Source organism: Octopus bimaculoides, chromosome 13, assembly GCF_046866305.1.
Source record: "Octopus bimaculoides isolate indiv1 chromosome 13, ASM4686630v1, whole genome shotgun sequence".
Classification (NCBI taxonomy): Eukaryota; Metazoa; Mollusca; class Cephalopoda; order Octopoda; family Octopodidae; genus Octopus; species Octopus bimaculoides.
The window spans coordinates 63,949,134-63,970,456 of record NC_142940.1 but is presented as its reverse complement, the minus strand read 5'-3'; the positions used below and the strand labels follow the sequence as shown (position 1 = coordinate 63,970,456).

General features: G+C 40.0%; 2 protein-coding genes across 5 annotated transcripts in view; one reads left to right on the top strand and one right to left on the bottom strand.

Moving 5' to 3' along the window:
* Positions 1-1,402, bottom strand: part of LOC106880625 (transmembrane protein 184C) — a 31,993-nt gene extending 30,591 nt beyond the window's left edge. The window contains exon 1 of the mRNA XM_014930658.3: positions 204-1,402. Coding sequence (XP_014786144.1) covers positions 204-601 — 398 coding nt within the window. The 5' untranslated portion in view covers positions 602-1,402. The remainder of the gene's footprint in view (positions 1-203) is intronic.
* A 786-nt stretch (positions 1,403-2,188) lies between these two features.
* The window catches only part of LOC106880624 (calpain-15), a 59,905-nt gene continuing 40,770 nt past the window's right edge, over positions 2,189-21,323 (top strand). Inside the window, exons 1-3 of one of the 4 annotated variants that reach the window (XM_089361986.1) lie at positions 2,189-5,401; positions 18,211-18,417; positions 19,862-20,424. In XM_089361986.1, the coding sequence (XP_089218112.1) occupies positions 18,219-18,417; positions 19,862-20,424 (762 nt within the window). In that variant the 5' untranslated portion in view covers positions 2,189-5,401; positions 18,211-18,218. Of the gene's footprint in view, positions 5,402-8,843; positions 9,736-18,210; positions 18,418-19,861; positions 20,425-21,323 lie in introns of those variants that run through there. The other 3 variants (XM_089361985.1, XM_089361987.1, XM_089361988.1) reach the window with 3 other exon arrangements.

The window sequence follows — 21,323 nt, the reverse complement described above, 5'->3', positions numbered from 1 at the left end:
ATCCACAAAAGAATCTAGCGTTGAGGGCAAAAGAAATCATGGTGCAGCTCAACGAAGATGGAAACCTTAACAACTCGACAATAAATCTTACGAGTAAAAACAAAAGCAAACGTTCAGCACTTTACTGTCTGGATACACAGAGTCTGTAAAGTTGTGGAGAAAGGAAAGGTGATGAGGTTTTACGTGATGAGGAATTCGCTTACCTGATGATGTGACGCTGAAGGTGAGCCTGGGTATAATGGATAAGATGTTGAAGAATTCCCCATAAAGATATCGGTAGAGCCATCATGACGAACAGACCTCCAACAAACCAACCTTCCACATGAGTTTCAGCTCCAGCTTTGTGCAATTCTACGATGCAAAGAGGCAAGGCCACTAAAAGGCAGACGCCATAAAAAGTCATGACTAATGGACGAATCCAATGTCTCCATCTTAGCAACAAATCCATCGTCAAAGAAAACAACCGGGAAAAAACTCCATCGATTGACAAACAGAAACAAGAGAAATGCAGAGAAAAAGATACGGAAACGGCAACAAGAGAAGTGGGAAGAAATTTGTTTGTCAAAACATAGGCGGTGATAACGGAAGTAAATACTCTCATAAATTAATGCCCAATTGTCGGATTAAATATTGCAAGTCCAATGTACGATCATTTAGAAATCTATCATATGTAACCTAATTTTGATATAATAATGAGGTCGACATATCAAGTTTGAAAGCCTTCTTTCTCCTGTTGGAACATAAAAAAAAACTAAGTTTTGTCTCTGGTCCTCAATTACAAGTAAAAGTTGATTTCAAAGGGAAGTAACAGAAATTACATGGCAAGGATAACTGTTCAGTCTTTAATGGTTCTAATGTATTTATTCATAAATGTTACTGATTTAGGTACAAGATCAATAATATAGAAGGGAAGGGATATTCGATACCTCTACATCAGTATTTGACTGATATTGTATCGACCCCAAAAAGACGAAAGGTAACGTTGAACTCAGCGAAGCGGATGTCAGCGATAGATAGAACAATCAAGTTGGATTTCTTAGTTTTGACGAAGATTTTTCAGGGTTTTTTTTTTCCGTGGTGCCTTTCCGCAAAAAAAAAAAAAAAAAATTTCGAAAAACGATGGAGTCCTCTGCCTCCTTTCCTTTCCCCCGGACCGATTTTAGTCGGTTTTGTGGGCACTACGTGATTAAAAACGATAGGAGAGGCACTTTCGTTAAAAATTTTAAAAAGTATTTTTTCAGGCCCCATATTTATGAATTTCTTAACAATACACATGGCATTTTTATTTCTCAAGCCTTTTTCCATTACTTAATTAAATGTGTTTATGGGGAGAAAATAAACTGTAGTGCTATGAGCCAGGCTGTGTTAGAGGGAAAGAGCGGAAGTGAGGAGGTACGCATGTCCTGTCAGAAGTGGGGCCTGCGGGTCGGCGAGCGGTCAGTTGGCAGTGTGACCCCTTCCAGATAGACAGGCAAGACCATTGTAATTCTCCCTTTGCTTCTGTCTTTTCCTCCTTCACATCACAAGCTATTTCGGTTAAAAATGATGGGTATAGTCCGCGTTTCGAACGAGGTGGTTAGGTCGTTTTGCGGCGAGGGAAGCGTCACCGCTTTGTTGAAAAAAAAAATTTGGTGGCAAAACTCCATGGTATACATTACCTAGCAAGTTTCATAACGTTGTACCTTGATGGATCGGCATTGACGCTATACCTGGAAATGGAGGAGAAGGACCAGTTAAGCGCAGGAAAAATAGAAGTCCGGCTGACGGAGGCTTTTACGGAAGGGCCATTCATGGCATATGGTCAACTGAGGAAAGCGAAGTGGACAGGGCGAATAGGTCGATGTGTTTGCCAAAGAAATCAGGAGATTGGACAAACTTGAAGAAAAGAAGGTCGAAGCGATGGAACAAACAGTCAAATTAGCATTTAAGACTGGATTCCTGACCACATGGTTGAACTGCAAAAGCTGCCGAATATTCACTCCATGGCGATGGGAGAGGTAATATCTCAGGCCAGAATCCTCGCCTCATGTTGCAGGACAACACCGCTAGAAGGGGTCAAACAAAGAGCAGCAGAGAGGGGTTGAACAAGGAATGTGTGCGACCCTCCAGAGGGCAATGTTTTCAGTGTCAGGGTTCGCACATGGTGAGAGACTGCAAGGAACCCAAGCCTGCAGTAGTTTGCTGTCAGTGCAGACAAACAGGCTACATTGCTAGTGAATGCGTTCAGGGAAATGGTCTAAGGGAGACTACTGTGCCGGTAGTCCTGTCGAAAGAATAGAGACACATACACAGTCGTTGCTAGTAGTGGAGGGAAAGGCATCATGAGCCCTTGTGGACACAGGCTGTTCAACAACCCTAATGACTCCAGAGGTGATAGAAGAATGGATTGGAATGAGTAGTGTAAGGGCTTTTGACAGTATAAAAGTTGGATGCAGAGGAAGTAGTGATGTGGAGATGGTAGTATGAGGAACGAGATTGAGGTTGTGTGCGATAGTGATCGACTGCATAGTTGACAGAATGGATGTGGTGATGAGAATAGACACCATTGCCCGTTTGGGTGGTGTCACATTCGGTGATGCAGGGGCAGTATGTGCCATGAGTCCACAACAGGAGAGTGGTAAGAGCTGTGAAGAAAAATATGCTGCACACACCATTACAGACAAGGATTTTCGGGTTATGTTCAACGGCTGGCAGTGGACAGTAGAATGGTACTGGAAGGGAGATCCTCCAATGTTGAATAATGCAGTAGGCTGCTATCAGCATACCCTGAAAGAGGATGCCAGAAGCGAGTTCAAGGGAGAGGTGGAACAGTGGGTCAAGGAAGGCACTCTGATCCCTTGGAAGGAGGAAGTGGAGAGTGGAGTGCTACCACTGACGGCAGTGAGGCAGGCAACGAAGCATAAAGTCAGGGTTAGGGTTAGATTTCCAGGAGCTGGACGACCACGTCTTGTGCCATACAGGCAGCGAACCCATGGACATTTGCAGCAAAACCTTGAGAGATTGGAGGCAGACGATAGGGGGCTCCACAAACGTCGATTTGAAGTCGGCACACCTAAAGTTGCATGTGGCTGAGAGACTGGAAATATCAGCTAGTAATTTACAAGGGTCGGATATACTGCCTGATTAGGTTGGGATTCAGGCTGAATTCAGCACTGAAGATTATGGCAACGATTCTCAAAACCATCCTGGGAAAGGTGGACAAAGTGAAAAGAGACACTAATTCTTATATTGACAACATCCTGGTGGACAAGAGCATAGTGTCGGCAAAGGAGGTCATAAGCCACCGTTTCGGGCTAACTGCCAAGCTACCAGAGGTGATGGAAGCAGGAGCTACACTGAGACTCAAGCTACAGAGAGACAAGGTTGGCGCATTGGTGTTCCGGAGAAGTATTGAGATCCCAGGACGAGTAGGTGAGAACTGTTTTCTGTGTGTGGGAAGCTGCTGGGACACTACCCAATTGCAAGATGGCCCCGGACAGCATGCAGTTTCATCAAGAGGCAAGCTGATGGAGTGAGGTGGAATGACAAAGTGGACGAGAAGACAACTGCCATGATGCAAGAAGTCTTGGAGAGAGTGACTGTGGAGGACTCAGTAAGAGGAAACTGGTGTGTGCCCAAATTGAAGAATGGGATTGTGTGGTGTGATGCTAGCAGCATAGCAATGGGAGTTGTCCTGGGAATTGGATGTGTCATGGTGAAGGATGCAGCCTGGCTCAGGAAGAAGGACAGCTGCAACCACATCAACATGGCAGAGCTGGATGCTGTGTTGAAGGGGATGAACCTGACCCTGAGGTAGGGGCTGTGTACCATCGAGATCTGGACCGATTCAGCCACTGTACTTAGATGGGTGGGATCAGTGGTCACTGGCGAGCGGAGGGTACAAACCAAAAGGGGTGCAGATATGCTGATAAGACGCCACTTGGAAATTCTGGGTGAGCTAGCTGCCGAGTTTGACCTGAGGCTGAGTGTGGTTTTTGTGCCCTCTGAGAGGTATAGAGTGGACGTCCTAACCAGATTAAAGAAAGCCTGGTTGCAGGTGCTGGAGGTTCTGGAGCAAGGAGTGGCTGCAGTGTGTCAACTGCATGACTTGGAGCTGAGGCGACTGCATACCATGCATCACATGGGGGTTGACAGGACCCTATTCCTAGCCAGGAAAGTTGACCCTAACGTGACCAGGCAGAGTGTGCAGAGAGTAGTTGGGAGCTGCGACAGGTGCCAGTCCATTGACCCCACTCCAGGTGTGCATGAGGCAGGAAGCATCCCAGCGGAACACAACTGGAAATTTTTGGCAGTGGACATAACGCACTACCGGCACGGGAATGCCTCTCAATGGTCAACTGCAGACCGGGGCGGTTGGCTATATGGAAAGAGATGAAAACGGGGACTGTGGAGGAAATTACAAGAATACTAAATAAGATATTCCTAGAACGAGTCAACGTGGATAAGCTGCTTGTGGACAGTGACACTGCTTTTCACTTGGCGGTGCTGGAGGAAATGCTCGACAAGTAGCATGCTAGACATTTCTTCAGGGTGGAATACCGGCCAAGTGGCAATTGGATTGTGGAGAGGCATCATCACACCATCAAGACCATGGTAGAGAGAGGCTACATCTCACCAGTCGAGGCCATTTTTTGGTATAATATGTCGCCCAGGTCAAGACAGACTGGGGAGTCAGTGCCACACAGGGCAATATTCAAGTACAAGTGGAGACATCCATGTACTGCATCGCTGCAACCTGCAGAAGAGAAAGAGCATGCCTTTGTGCAGGTTGGAGAAGAAGTCTGGGTTAAACCCCCAAATGCGCAGTGCACTTCACAATGGAGAAAGGGGACAATAACCTGTGTAAATTCGAGAAACAATGTGTTCTGTAGATGGCATGTCACATCATGTTTTAGATGTGAGCAGGATCCTCGATGCATCGGAAGATGCAACCAACAGTAATGGAGAAGAGGACGAAGCTGGCAGCAACATATGCCAGGGACTGCGGCCAGTCCTGAAATCCCACAGAGGGAGCAGTGTCCTCCTCACTGGTTGGCTCATTATGACACAAGATAAGGTGTGTGATCAGGGTTGAGGAGAGGATGTGGGCAGGCTGGTTGAATGATCTTCAGATCAGGTGGGGCGGGGTATGTCATGAACCAGGCTGTGTTGGAGGGAAAGACCAGATGTGAGGGAGTATGCATGTCCTGTCAGAATTGGGGCCTGTGGGTCCCACTGGAAGGGCCATGATGGGCATGCGGGGTTGGTGAGGTGGCAGTGGACAGCATATGAGAGTAGACCTGCTAGACGGTACGCCAGCAGATAAAACATGTGGAAAGTTGTAAGTGATCCCTTCCACATAGACCGTACTTTGGCAGACAGAGCATGTGGACATTGTGAGTGACCCCTTCTTGATAGACAGGTAAGACCACTGTAATACTTCTGTCTTTTCCTCCTTCACATCACATAAACAAAGAAACAAGGAAGGTATCAGATGGTTGTGAGATGTGCTAAAAGCAACAGCTAAATCACACTTAACCTTTTCCACAGTCAAACCATATTCAACACCGTGTTTATGAATTTGTTTCTCTCACCATGATACATTTTTCTATTACTCACAGGAAAAATAAATGAATTTCTTTGCCGTTGAAAAACTGAAAATTATTAAAACTCACTGGAAACAATGAGCTGCAGTGAAGAAATACAAGTTGAAATGTTGATGAAATGAAAGTAATAAGGTGGCAGGAAAATTTTAATTTCGGTTTCAATATTAAATTCTAACCATTTCTGATTTGTACTCCAAAGCAAATTAGCAGCATGATTGAAGTTTGGAAACATTACCTATTTTTTTAGTGCAGTTATTTCTAGATTAAGCCTACAAATAATTATAGATTATTTGAAGGAAAAAAGAATACTTTCTAAACACTAGAAATTTACCTGTTGTAAGTTGATGAGATTCATAAAATGTCAGAAGAGTTGCGATGAAAAGGTAAGTTGTTGTTACCCCTGGTGGTGAACTAGCATATTTTTTGAGAAAAGCTTTAGATAAGATAAATCTATGGATTAAAGTAGTAGAAAGGCCAGGAACACCATAAAATCCCTGATCTGTAGAACTTAACCTTTCGATAGGACCCCATGTACAAGAAAACAATTTTATAATATGCAAGATGAACCCACAAGTTACCTGTAAGATTAGGGATGTAGTCTATAGCTTATGATGTACTGATGGACAGTGCAGAAAACAAAACAATTTACATTGCGGAGACAGCATGTAGCATAGAGGAGCAGATAGGTGGACATTGGCGGGAGTTCAAAGAGGAGAAAAGCTCATCAGTGCTCTACCAACATGCTCAGTTAGAACATAGAGGCTTGGTTGATAACATAAAAGCAAGGCATCATCAATGCATAGAGCAGACATGAAATTTAGACTGATTATGGAAGCCACACACATGGTAATAGACAGGCCGAGCCTCAACAGAAAACATGAATGGAACAATAACACCACCATACCATGCAACATGGTGACTAAAGACAGAAGGAAAATAAAAACAAAAAAAACATACAAACAGTATTATACATAAACTTATGTATGCAAACACAAAAGACACACATGCACATACTTATAATGAGATATAAGAAATAGAGATAAATAAGTAAATAATGAAAAAAGAACTATATAAAGATCATGGATACAAACATTACAGTAAGCAAACCCATAACACACACATACAAAAGACATAGACATGTGTACACACACAAACACTGATACAGACAGAAACGCATGTGCAGGTAAGCATATACATGATAGAGAGAGAGAATGAACTAAACAGAACAGAAGGGAACATATGGATGGAAGAGTTGCTGAAAAGGTCACAGATGTGTGACAAAACGATTTCCAGACAGTGGTCAAAAAATAAAATAAGAACAATAATGAGTGAAGAACGAATATATAGTGTTTATTTGGCAAGGAAAAAAATGACTGTCCCAAAATATAATAATACCTCTGTGTGTATACAGAGAGAGAGAGGTGAGGAAAAGAGAAAGAAAGAGAGATACTGAAAGACATGACTGCAGATGTGTGTTCCACCCTAACTTTGTTTCCTTATAACTCAAAAATGGATATGTGGCATTTGGTGAAAAAGGGAGTTTGATGTCACTACCCTCACTTGCACCTCCTGCCGTAAGGTAGGTTCATTCGGGACTCTTGACAAGAAGACATCCAGTTTTGATTTGAAAACACCTACATCCTCTTTGTGTAGGTCCCTCAGGCTCTTTGAGAGAATATTAAAAAGCTGTGGGCTCCTGAAACCCAGGCTGTTGCAGTAACTGGTCCTGAAGCACGACGGCATTGCTGGGATATTGGCACTGTGCAGTGTCGACCCGCCCTGGCATTTGTATAGCTTTCAATGCCAAAATTTGGCACAATCCCTTCCAAGATCTTCCAGATGTATATTACTGCATATCTCTCCCACCTTCACTCCAGGGAGTAGAGTCTTAGCTGTTTCAGCCTTTCCCAGTAGTATCAGTGGTGCTTCTACTGAGCACAAAACCAAACTGCATCTCATCTAAGCAGACTCTCTCCCTAATTAGTTGGGGTGTGACCCTCTCCGTGACCTTCATCACCTAACCCAGCAGTTTGATACCCCTGTAGTTATTTCTATCTAAAGTGTCACCTTCACCTTTGTAGCAGTTGACTATGGTGCTGCTACACCAGTCATTGGGTATGACTCCTTTGTGAACTACCGGGTTTACAATACACGTGACTAGACCATAACCGTCACCACCAGATATTTTAAGCATCTCAGCAGTGATTCTTGGTGGGCTGAGGTCCTTTCCTGACTTCATATCCTTAATTGCTTTATCTACCAGAGTGTTATCTATTTGGGTAGCTAGTCCCACTATTGAGTCAATATTTGGCAGGCTCTCCTCCTCCCATTCATTCTCCACATTCAGCAGCCTTTATATATATATATATATATATATATATATATATATCTGAAAAAGAAGCACCTGCTAAAGAACTTAAGAACAGAGTAGTAATGTATTTACAAGCAATTAAATATATGTCCGGTCATATAGTGACCAATGTTTCGCATCCATAAAACCTATAAGAGCTAGAGCTTTATAAATGCGAGACCATTGGTCACTCGACGACTGGACATATAATTAACTGCTCACATGTATGTGTGTGTGTGTATAGACATCATCATCATCCAGTATTTTAAATCTAGGTTTTGTCCTCGTTAATGGGGGTGGCCGGATCTACCTCAATGCCATAGCAACTGCCCTCACACCATCTCGCCCGGTTCTGGGCATCCTCCTTTTTCAAATCAACCCTCCCAATGTACTCCTCCACCTTTTCATCAGCCTACATATACATGCTATATGGTAAGAAGCTTGCTTCATAATCACATCATTCCACAATAAGTCCCACTGCATGGCACATTGGAGACAAGAAAATTCTACAACAGCCTTAGAGTGACCAAAACCTTGTGTGTGGATCTGTTAGACAGAAATTGAAGAAAGTCTGTCGTGTGTGTGTGCGTCTTTATGTCTGCCTTCCACCCTCGCTTGACAACTAGTATTCGTATATTTACTACCCCGTAACCTAGCGGTTCGGCAAAAATAGTTCGATACAATAAATACCAGGCTTTAAAAAAATAATAAGTAGTGGGGGCGATTCAATTGACTAAAAATTCGTCAAGGCGGTACTACACATGGTCGCAGTTTAATGACTGGAACGGTTAAAAGATATGTATACGCACGTGCGTACACGGGTTGGTTTGCACGCACTCCACACGTCAACCGAATTTCCCTCTTTTAGTGTTAGTTAACCAAAAAACGGCATTAGAAGGCACTTGCTCAAGGTGTCGCAAAATAGGATCGAACACGGAAGCAAGTGGTTGTGGAGTGAACATCTTGATTTCACACAGCTATGTCTATACCACGTCGTAACTGAGGAACAGAAGTAATTGGATTCAAGGTCTTAGAAGATTCAGTTGTATTTGTTTTACATTTACTGCTCACACTTTGACGGAATTGACGTTGCTTGTAGGAGAGGCGATCAGGAATTAAGTATGAGTCTTGTATTAGGGCAGTGTTTCTCATAGAAGGGTGGAGGCTTGTGGGAATTGAAAAAGAGACCGAGGCACGGTTTTGTTTGATAGAATTAGATTGGTTTGAACTTATTGAAGTTGTCCAAGATTGTGGCAAAGAACGAAGAATTACATGAATTCAGACTCTCTTTTGTCTTATCAAAAAAACAAAGATGTGGTGAATATAAAACTTCACTAATTCGTCTGTGAAGATAATATGTCAGTTTGAGAAGCTCTGCATGAAGGTATTGTTTTAATCTTTCTTAGATTAAATTTCTCTCCGACAAATGTACTGTTTTGTGTGCCAGTGTAATAAATTATCCGTGGTGTCATATCGCCAAAGACTAGAGCTTTGGGCACACTTGTGTTCACATTCATGGAAAAATAAATTATTTTATTCCTAGCCTCTTCGGTTGAGTGTTATAAGGCGAGAACAATTTTTCGAACAGGACAGAAAGGAAAGAATGTGTGCAAGAAGTGTCAATTAATCGATCATTTCTGTTTTATTATGATAATCAGCCAACCTAACCGACCATATTCACTTCAAACCCAAAGCTATTTAATTTCCAAGTTTGGCCTTGACAAGTCAGTCTCAGTTATCCGCCCTTTCCACTTATCACTCGTCGATTAACAGTTCGAACCCTCAACCATTCGAGGCGATGTAAGTAAAACTTTTCCTCTCCCTTTTCTTTATTCATTTTTAATTGCAACGTAATCTTCATTATTACATTCCCTATCACTCACACACTCTCTCTCTTTCTCGGTTTGTTTATAAGAAAGGGGGGAAATGCACAAACTTTATTTAGGCTAATATTTACACAAAATGGGATTTAATGTTTACAACTTAAATTCGAGAAGGGGATTAGCGATGTATCCTTTGAGTTTATATATAATAAATCGCAAAGGAAGAAAGAAATTATATGAAACCCCCTCTACAAAAAAAAATTGACGTCTGCAATGTTTAGATACTTTTTAATAAATGAGCTTATTTTTAATGTTCCGGCGGTGGACTGCAACTAATCTGTAAAGGGTGAAAGAGGAGGCAGAAAAACAGCAGTTAAGAAAGAAAGCAATGATGGTCAAAAGTAGTGCAGTGTAGACGGGATAAAACACTACTACAAGAGCGAAAATTGAGCAAGAAAAGGTGCAAAGGTCAAGAGTAACAACGTTGGTGAGACGACAACATTGTCCTGGGTAGTTTATTTCATACTTGGACAATGCTGAGTGTTTCTGAAAATCATGAGTGTTGCGCTGTTTATTTTATTGTTGTGTCCTCGGATGATTGGATACTGACTTCAAAAAAGGTGCTAGACGACGAAGCTTTGTCTTGATATTCAGAGAAACAACGAGTAGTAAGACATGTTGCGATTTGGGACAAACTGCTAGACACACTTAAAAATCTGGTACGGTCACGCCCCTGATGCCTTTCACCAGGTTTCTACTGGAGCTATAAAAACAATATTATAATCTACTTCACCACTGTTCATACATCAATGTTGTATATTCTGTTTGTTTTATTTTATAAGTTTTGTCATTGCTAACAAATGTGTGTGTGCTGGTATTTCCCACTATTTTCGTTTATTTTTTTAAATTGTCTTTTTAAAGATTTTAACGTGACTGGTGAAATACTTTGAAAACAAAGCTGTTTTCAAGATAAAATGCAATAAATATGTGTTTAAATTTAAAGGGTTCAATTATAATTGTCAACATTTGGTGTGTTTCTGTTGCTTTCCTGTCGCAACGGAAAACAAAAACATTTAGTGAACTTGGATATTTTCCAGTGTCACAAATTAATAACTCGTGGTACCCAACTGTTGTTTATACATACAAGTGTGTGTGTATATGTCTTTGTAAATTTGAGACCTACTGCTGTATTGTTCCTTTGTCCTTATTCTACCGTTTTCAGCATACCTATTAATGGCATTCCTGCCTCGGCTGCTATTTCTAGCAGTTCCGGCTACATCGTACTGGCTTCACGTTTGCTACTATTTCTACTTGTTCCGTGGATATGTTATTTAACCCCAGGTTAGCAGTGCTTTGGCGGAAGTATGACCTAAGACGTTCCAGTTATGACCATCCCATTTATTATTCAGTAAAAGAAAAATCTTACAACACTTACATTTGCTGTGAGAAGTGAAAGAATTCATCTCGGTATCTTGTTCATTGAGAAAAAAAATTTTTTTCCAACAGAAAACCCCCTTTTCGGCTCCAGGGAATACGAATCTGCAAAAAAATTGGCAAAAACTGACATTTCTAAATTACTCCCACCCCCAATTCCTTCATTTTGAAGTTTTTTCAGGATTTTTTCTTTCAAAATACACAGAAAAATACGGAGATTATGATTCTGAAAAAAAATTTCCAAAACTCTTTATAAAATTTTCTTTTAAGAATTTTATTTTCTAAATATGTGGAAGAATACAGACATTATGGTCCAGACAAAAATTTCAAAACATTTCTGTACTTACAGTTTTAGGGTTAGGGCTATGGTTTTAGGGTTAGTGTTGGGGAAAACAGTCAAAATTGAAGAAGTTGGGGAAGAAAATTTCACAATGCCGATTTATGGTAATTTTCCTGAACCTCCGTATCCAAAAACGGGGATTTTTGGCAAAAGAAATTTTTTAAATAAGCAAATTTGGGAGAAAATGGGGGGGGGGGGCGGAAATCTTTACAAAATATCTTCGCAGAAAACAGCTTCAGGAGTTGTGAAGAAAGAATTTGTACGTAGTCTGTTACTGAGAACTATTCTATTGGACCTCTGCCTAATCACGTCTTTTAAGGTACACACACACATACATAGAAAATGTGAGGTCATGGTAGAAGATTTTTGCGATAGTTGATTTATGGAAAAGATTATGTTAAATTTTTGAAATGCAAGTCTGTGAATGAAAATTAAGTTCAGACCTCTACATGGTAGGTAGACCTAGTAGAAATAGCAGCCAAATCTCCCTCAAAACACCTTACTGTATTAATGCAACAATTCTGCGTATAGTGTAGTTTGAATGAGAAATTGTAACTAAAGATGAAGATAATTAACCCCACAAAGAGGTGAAAGAAGAGAGGCAGCATAGCGACAGTTTTGGCTGTAGTCTCCTTGTTGCTGTGTGAGCAACTGGTTGTTTTAATGGCGTAACAAAGAGGGGATTTGCATTAGAAATAGTTTTAATCGATTTTCTCAGTAAGTATGGGGACTAGAACAAAAATAGAAGAGGCATTAAGAAGTTGACATTAAGAATTGCTTTAACAGTTACAAAATGTTTGACATTTCAATCATCACCATTGAATGGTTAGTGAGAGCTGTGTGAGCCATGTACAGGGATGCTGTCAGTAGGGTGAGGGTTGGCAACGAGTACAGTGAAGAATTCTGGGTAGAGGTAGGGGTCCACCAAGGTTCAGTCCTCAGGCCCCTCCTATCTATCATAGTCCTCCAGGCAATAACACAGGAATTCAAGACAGGTTGCCCCTGGGAGCTCTTCTATGCTGATGACCTTGCTCTAATTGCTGAGTCACTATCAGAACTAGAGAAGTTTCAGGTGTGGAAGCAAGGATTAGAATCGAAGGGCCTTAGAGTCAACCTAGCTAAAACTAAAGTCCTAATAAGTAAAAAGATAGACAAACTACGAACCCCTTCAGGTAGATGGCCCTGCTTGATCTGTAGAAAAGGTATCTGTAGAAATTCTATAAGAAACTAAAAGTAGTTAATAGCTTCTATTACCTAGGTGACCAAGTCAGTGGTGAGGGGAGGGTGTGCTCTGAAAGTGCAGCTGCTAGAATAAGAATAGCCTGGGCAAAGTTCAGAGAGCTCCTACCTCTGCTGGTGACAAGGGGCCTCTTACTCAGAGTAAAAGGCAGACTGTATGACACGTGTATGAACAGCCATGCTACATAGCACTGAAACATGGGCCGTGACTACTGAGGACATGTGTAAGCTCGCAAGGAATGAAGCCAGTATGCTCCGATGGATGTGTAATGTCAGTGTGCATGCTCGACAGAGGGTAAGTACCTTGAGAGAAAAGTTGGACCTAAGAAACATCAGTTGTGGTTGCAAGAGAGACGATTGCGCTGGTATATATTTGGCGAGAATAGATGAGGATAGCTGTATGAAAAAGTGTCACAGCCTTGCGGTTGAGGGTACCTGTGGATGAAGTAGACCCAGGAAGACCTGGGATGAGGTGGTGAAGCACGACCATTGAACATTAGGCCTCACCGAGGCAATGACTTGTGATTGACAACCTTTGGAAATTGGCAGTGCGTGAGAAGACCCGGCAAGTCAAGTGAGACCATAATCCGAGGCCTCTGCCAGGGGTGTAGCCAGTCCACTTATGTGTACTTTTCCTTCATTGGACACTAAATTCTACGAAGACCTGTTGAGGCAAATGAAATCGATCCAAATTCAATGACTGGCACCCATGCCAATCTCTCCTTCATTGGAAACTAAACTCGGCTTGCGAAGACCTGTTGGGGCAAGTGAAATCAGAATTGTGATTGAACCAAATTCGATGACTGGCACCTGTACCAGTGGAGCCCTAAGAGCAACGTCTGAGCGTGATCATTGCCAGAGCAGCAGTCTGGCTTCCGTGCCAGTGGCCCGTAAATAGCACCATTTGAGTGAGGTCATTACCAGCATCACCTTACTGGCACTTGTACTGGTGGCACGTGAAAAAACATTCAAGCGAGGTTGTTGCCAGTGACATAAATAGTTATTATTCAAGCATACCCCCAATACTTCTAAATAAGGCTCTTATTTTTGCTAAAAATCACTCTCTTATTACTAGGAATAAAATCAATATTATTCTGTTAGCAAGAAGAACTATTATTGAATTTGATGGAAAACTTTGGACTAGGGCTGACACTCCAGACAACTCCGATATAGCAATGGGGTCGAGCGACTCTGCTGAAATTACAAATAGGCTATACCTCTTGTATAGCCTATATAAAGAAATCCCGGAGCTGCAGGGCAGTTTATACAGGGATAATGCCTTATTCATCCTCCCTATTAACAATAAATCAATCATTGAAAGAATGAGAAAGAAAATTAGAAAATTTTTTAGAAGCTTCAACTTAAGTATTACGTATGAATATGGTACTAAGATAGTAAATTTTTTGGACACTACTCTAAACATAGACTCTAAATTGAAAGAACTGATCAGCTGTAAACACAATTTTCTTCTTTCACCTTTCCTTCTCTTTCCCATTTACACTCCTTTCAGATACACGGGCACACACATGTACTCACTCACGGACGCACGCACACACTCTCTCACTTTTCCCCCCCATTCCTCACCCTCTTTACTATCCTATATATCTCTCTCTACCCTTACACAGTCAATAATATTATAAAAGGAGACAAATCCTCTGAAGAAAAATTAAATCTGGAGAATCTACAAGAATAGATGCAAGCACTAATTTATAAAAACATGTGACATATTAAAACAAAATATGACAAATATACTTTTGTCATCTCTGAAGTTCAGAAATTGCAGGTTACTTTTAACCGCTCCATCTCATGTCTTCGTCTTCCACAGGTTCCATGTATATTGTTTGATTAGTGTTTCATTGTGCAGCTCTGTTTATTCATAAGCATTACATGACCATTCCAGTGTAGTCTTTAATGCCAACTATGTGCACTGAGTGCTTTTTGTATGCCAATGATACTAGTGTAAAATAGGCAGATAGAAAAAGACTAGGAGAAAATCCCCCCCGCTCCTGAGAGATGAAGGTGGAAGTGGGTCACTCTATGCCACATACTGACATATTACAAAGCATAAGGTGTCTTGCTATAGAGGAGATACATGGCTGCTTAAAAATTACTCAAGTGGTCCACAGTCAAAAATTGGGTCATCAGAAATGTGTGTATATTTTGTTCCCATTCAAATATACAGTAAACCACAATTTAAGTTAAAGAATACTCGACACATTTTATAAAACAGAAGTATCAGTGCCCCTGGACTGGCTCTTGTGAGGGTGACACATGAAATTTTTCGAGCGAGATCATTGCCAGTGCCCCTGGGCTGGCTCCTGTGCGGGTGACACATGAAATTTTTCGAGCGAGATCGTTGCCAGTGCTCCTGAACTGGCTCTTGTGTGTGGCCGTCGTAGGATTTTCAAGTGAGATCGTTGCCAGTGACCCTGGACTGGCTCTTGTGCAGGTGGCACATGAAATGCACCATTTTGAGCGTGGCCGTTGCCAGTACTGCCTGACTGGCCTTCGTGCGGGTGACACGTAAAAGCACCCACTACACTCTCTGAGTGGTTGGTGTTAGGAAGGGCATCCAGCTGTAGAAACTCTGCCAAATCAGATTGGAGCCTGGTGTAGCCATCTGGTTTCACCAGTCCTCAGTCAAATCGTCCAACCCATGCTAGCATGGAAAGCGGACGTTAAACGACAACGACGACGACGAGTATGTGTATATATATATATATATATATATATATATATATATATTATAGCGTGTATGATTTAGAGAAAACAAGCTTGTGCTGCATTATCAAAACTTCATGAAACCAGCCAGTTTCTGTTTACTAAATACATGATCTTTCTCTTCCATAAAGATCCCCTCCCTTCATTCATGGCTGCAGCCAGTATGGTATGACAAGTAGGCTATTTGGTGAATGTACTCTTAAGTTTAGCTCTAGCCAAGAATTGGGATAGGATTCAGGACACGTGTGTGTGTGTATGTATGTATGTAAAAAGGTTGAATTATATTAACTTTATTTTTTAACCCTTTTGTTATGTTTCTGTTGAAATGCACTACCATTATTTCTATTAATTTTTAAAATAATGAAGACTAGCAAAATATTTTGTCATTTTAAGCTGGTGTTTGGAACATAAATGAATGTGAAATTCTGAGGAAAGGTTTCAATTTAGATCACTCTAAAACACAAGGGTTCTTATAATAGAACCAAGAGCAGTCTCAGGCAGGTTGCTACCAAAAGGGTTAAAGATGAAAAATGCTTTAATATTTACATCTACACCCTATTTCAATTAATTTGATCTCCAATAATTAGGTATCTTGTTCATGGGGATATATATATGTGTGTGTGTGTGTGTATACACACACACACACACACACACACATACATACATACATACATACATACATAGTATCAAACTAGATTGTAACTAGGAACCTTTATTTCTGAGGTAGTAAAACTATCCTCCACTTGGCCTCTGATGAGTTTACAATTAATGCTACATTTTAGCCATGTTGAGCTGATGTCAGTACTAAGCTCATTGATTGGATTTTCATCAAGCTCTATTTCTAGTTTGTTTTAGATTTTCGAAGCTTGTGTTGTGGTTTTCTCTGAAGTATGAAAATTTCATTTCATAGCAGTGTATGGTTTTCTCTCATTAAATTTCTTTTTATATTCCCCTAACCTATCCTTTAGGTGACTTTCCAGTTTTATCTTTTATAACACTGTCTGAATAGGCACTGAATATAATAGCTGCAGTTTTTAGGATGCAGCCATTCCTTTGTAATTTTAACTTTTGTAAAGATATGTAAATTGTGTTGTAGTATTGATTGTGAACATATAGTTATGACATATAGGGCAGATTTTCTTTTTACTTTTCTCTGTCATTTGCATTAAAGTAATTGCATATTGGGATTGAATATGGTCTCCACATTGCACTTGAAAGTGACTCTGGACTGGGATTTTTGTTATTCAGGAATGTAGTTTTTAAGTTTTTCATTTCTTTGGCATAAACTAATACAAGGAGATAAAGTGAAGCTCCCATCTTTTCTTAATTTATCTGACTTTGAATAGTGTGCAGCAGACTTAAACTTGGAACTGCAACTCTTTTTCTTCAAATGTGGCTACTGTACCTGAGATATTTGTTGTACCACCACACTCTTATTGGTCACCTTCCTATTGAAATAGACACTCCTCCATAGCTTATATCCTCCCCCTCCCCCCACCGACCTTGTAATATTTCTGTTATTTCCTGCCTCTGCATCTTCTTTCCTTCAAACATTATCATCATCTTCATTTAATGTCTATTTTTCATGCTGGCATGGGTTGGACAATTTGACAGGAGCTGGCAAGGCAGAAGACTGCACCAAGCTTCAGTGTCTGTTTTGGCAGGGTTTTTGTGGATGCCCTTCCTAACACCAACCACCTGTAGAGTTGACAATATGTGTGTGTGTGTGTGTGTGTAGCTAGATAGGTAGATAGACAGACATTCTTAACCACATTTAGGGAAGATTTGTTGGTTTTCTATTTCAATTCATCTGGCTGCTTCACTGACCTTCTGTTAATGTCAGGAGTTTCCATAAATCAGATTCTCATATTCATGTAAATGTAAAAAGAAACAAATTTGGTTTCTCCTGCTAGCTAAAGGAAATTTCTCATTTTTACCCAATTTAACCCCTGACCCTCTTTCTTGATCTCTGCTCCCTTCCTTTCACTTTGTTCACCTTCATGCCCATTCGTATTAATGTGTGTATCGACACATCTCCACCATATGTATAGATGCTTGTCTTTCTTACTAGAACAATATAGAAAGCAACCCATGCTAGCATGGAAAATGGATGTAAAATGATTGTGTTTATGTTGGTATTTAGACTCACAATACTTCTATAACTGCTGCATCTCTTGACCCTACCTCACTCTCTACCATTGTTTTTAGTCTCTTGAACTCCTCATTATTCTGTTTCTAACACTTCGCTTTGTCATCTTCATCACTGACCTCCTCTTTACCATTTTGGCATGGATATCTTTCTATATCATTACTTCATTCACTGTATCTATATTCTCAGTATTTCATTAAAACATTTAAAAAATGCTTTTCTTTTATAGATTAAAGGTTTGGCCCAAGACATCAACATTATTTTCCCTTCACCCAAACTTTACCAATGTATGAAATTCACTAAATATTTAATACATTCCACTTTAGTTTCTTCAGTTTCTGGCATTTTTACTATACATTATGTAATAGCATGCTCTCTGGTATGCTCTCCATTTGTGTATGCTCCTTCATGTCTACTATTATGTTGATAAACATCTTGTTCATGTTCACTTGTAAATCTTCCTCAACATACAAAAACCTGAAACTAAAGGCTACCAACACTATAGATTCTTTGTGATTTATGATGAAATTATTAACTTCAAGCTTTTGACTTTTCACCTCCTTTTGCAGTTGTTGTGATGGATGAAAAATGGGTCTGTTACCGCTGTACTTACAAAAACTCTCCACTCAATCTACGATGTATGATGTGTGAAACTTTAAGAGAAACCAATCCCAACACTGGAAAATGGAAATGCTTGGCTTGTTCTTTCTCTGGAAACTCACTATGCTATCAGTCATGTGATAATTGCGGAAAATTCCAAGATGACCTGTTAGCATGTAAGTCCCTTTGCTTATTTCTTTGGGGGCTGAAATAGTAGAAATCCTGTTAGAGATGCTTTGGCATCCGATCCAGATTTAGACCTGATAAAACCTTTAAGCTTTGAGTTAGAAAGAGGGTTGAGAAGCTGTTCAGAGAAAAGAAGCTTTCAGTGGACACATATTGGTAAGGAATGATGTTAGGAGTGCAAGTTGTATGACAAGGGAAGTGGTTTCAATGAAAGGGGTTAGTAATTGCAGTGATTTTTACTGCTGGATGCTCTTCTTAACACTGACCACTCAGTAGAGTGGTCTAAGTGCTTTTTTACATGACACAAACATAGATGAGGTCAGTTTAGCCAAGGTTTTTTTACAGTTGGATACCTTTCCAAATGCCAACCACTTTACACTGCTTTTTAAGTGGCACCTGTGCTGACAAGGTCACCAAGTACCTTGCAAAACAAACAAAATTCTTGAGGCGGGAGGGGCATTGGAGGAGGTGATCTTGTGTTAGATGATGAAAGGTTTGCATCATACACACACACAAGTAACATCACTATGCATTAATTCTATTGCTTAGTGCTTTTGCATCATAACATGACCAGATTTGCAATATCTGTATTGAATTCACAAGAAATTTTTCTTGATGATATAAAAATCTTGAAGAAAATATGTTCTTTTCTTAGTGAAAATTAACATTAAAATTTTATTTTATTTTTCATGATGATTATCTGACCTGTCCCCATCGATTTTTATATCAGAATAAAAAAAACAAATCCTCTTCATGACAGTATGATTTTCAAGTCAAATCAAGTTATATCGCTCCAGTACAATGTACTATAATGAGTGCTACCATTCAGCAGTGGAAAACAAAATTAAGCCAAATATTGTGTGAATGGGTGGAAATATGAGGGTGAATGAAGGAACCCAGCATGACATGTAAGTGTTGGGTTTCGATCAAAAGCATGTGAGAAGGAACTTCACATCCAGAACTTTCAAATGATGTATAACTGTCCACAGAAAAAAATGTATTTTGACATGAATGTCATCAAGCAAAATGTGGAATTTTGTGCAGTCAGACTGTGCTTCTGTCCCCTTCTACAGAGCCCTACAGTAATACTTGCAATGAGCCACTGGGAGCCCCAGCTTAGGTTATTGTTGGCAGTAATGCCTATATGTTTGATATTACATTATGTTTTGCTTGAAAGAAACGAAAGATGGTAATTATCAGATCATTTTTTATCATGTCTATTCAGTAGTCAGAGCTGACCTAGCCTTAAACAACAGTTAAGTCTGCTTGCTCTAAGTGGCAACTAACTGTTTACCCATGTGCAGCTTGCTTACAAACAATTTGTTACAAAACATTAAACATATCAACCATTTTCAGTTGCTCTTTGTTATATTCTCCATTTGATGATGTGTAATTTTTATTTTTATTTTAACTCCTTTTCTTTACTCTTTTCAGCACGTAAAGACCTGGTACCAAATAACTTAAGTAAAGAAGGTTTTTGGCAATGCAACACCTGTACCTATCATTTTAACAATTCCAACAGAAGCACATGCGCAATGTGTGGAACAATAAATAACCATGATGTAAATTCTGAAAAAACATGGACATGCTCTGCATGTACACTTATAAATCCAATTAGTGCCAAACAATGTGAAGTATGTGATACACCAACTTCAGAGGAGAGCTCTTTAAGCAAATGGACATGTCCTGTTTGTACTTGTGATAATTTTAATACTCTTACATGTAGATTTTGCCATTCTGAAAAAGTGTTGTCTAATGTTGTGAAAATGGAATCGAAATGGCAGTGTAGTGAGTGTATGCATTTGAATAGTAATTCAAGGCTGGAATGTTTGTTATGTAAATCTTTACATAACGACAGGAGCAAATTAGAAGCTGCTTCTTCTAATGTATCAAGTTCTGACAAAGAATTGAAGAGTTTGCAGACTACATGTATTATGAAATCCCAAGAAAAAGAAATTCTGAAAATTTGGAAAAACATATGTCTGTTTTGTGCTGAGGTAAGCAGTAGGAAGCCAAATTTGATTCGATTCATATATCATAATTATTGTTGTCTAGTTAAGCATCTTCAACTGGTTTTAACTTAAGTAGACCTTGGAGTAGGAACTAAAAAAATTTCCTTAAAAATGTCTGCTGCAATCCTATCTGTGCAAAGATATAAATCTTAAAAATAACATTGTCAATTTTGTGTAGCCCAGATTCAACTCTGATCAAGCTTATCTATGGTATGCAAATAATCTGCCAAACTATCATTATTTAATGTCCATATTTCTTGCTAGCATGGGTTGGAAAGTTTGACTGGATCTAACAGGCCTGAGGACTGCATTACACTGCAATGTCGATATTGGCATGCTTTCTATGGTTAAATTTTCTTCCTAATGCTTACCATTTTACAGAGTGTACTGGGCCTTTTTTCATGTCACTGGCACATGTGAGGTCACCTCACGGCTTACTAGACTTAGATCCCTAGGAGGGTGGCTTTATGCTAGGAGATTAGTGGTTAAAGTATGAGGAAAGGGCCAGAACAGAAAAGGTTCCTTATTGTAGAGGAGCTATGTAGCTAGTGATATAAAAACGAGGGTGGAACTGAAATGAGATGAAAAATAGTGGGTGGATCCTTGATGTAGGCAAGAAGCAACAGGAGAACAGGGTGTGGGTAAATGAATGGTCATTACTTATTTCAGGATGTTATTTATTTTATTGATCTTAGTTTGGGACTTTTGTCATCAAGCCACTAAGCTATGATTTTGACATAACGAGATGTGATTCTACAATGTTTTACACCGGTAAAAAATGAACTCAGATGCAGACATATGCATAATGTTAATTGCACAGCAAGACAACCCCATAGATTTTAACCATCACTGCATGAGGAAAGTTCACAAATAAGTAAAGTTAG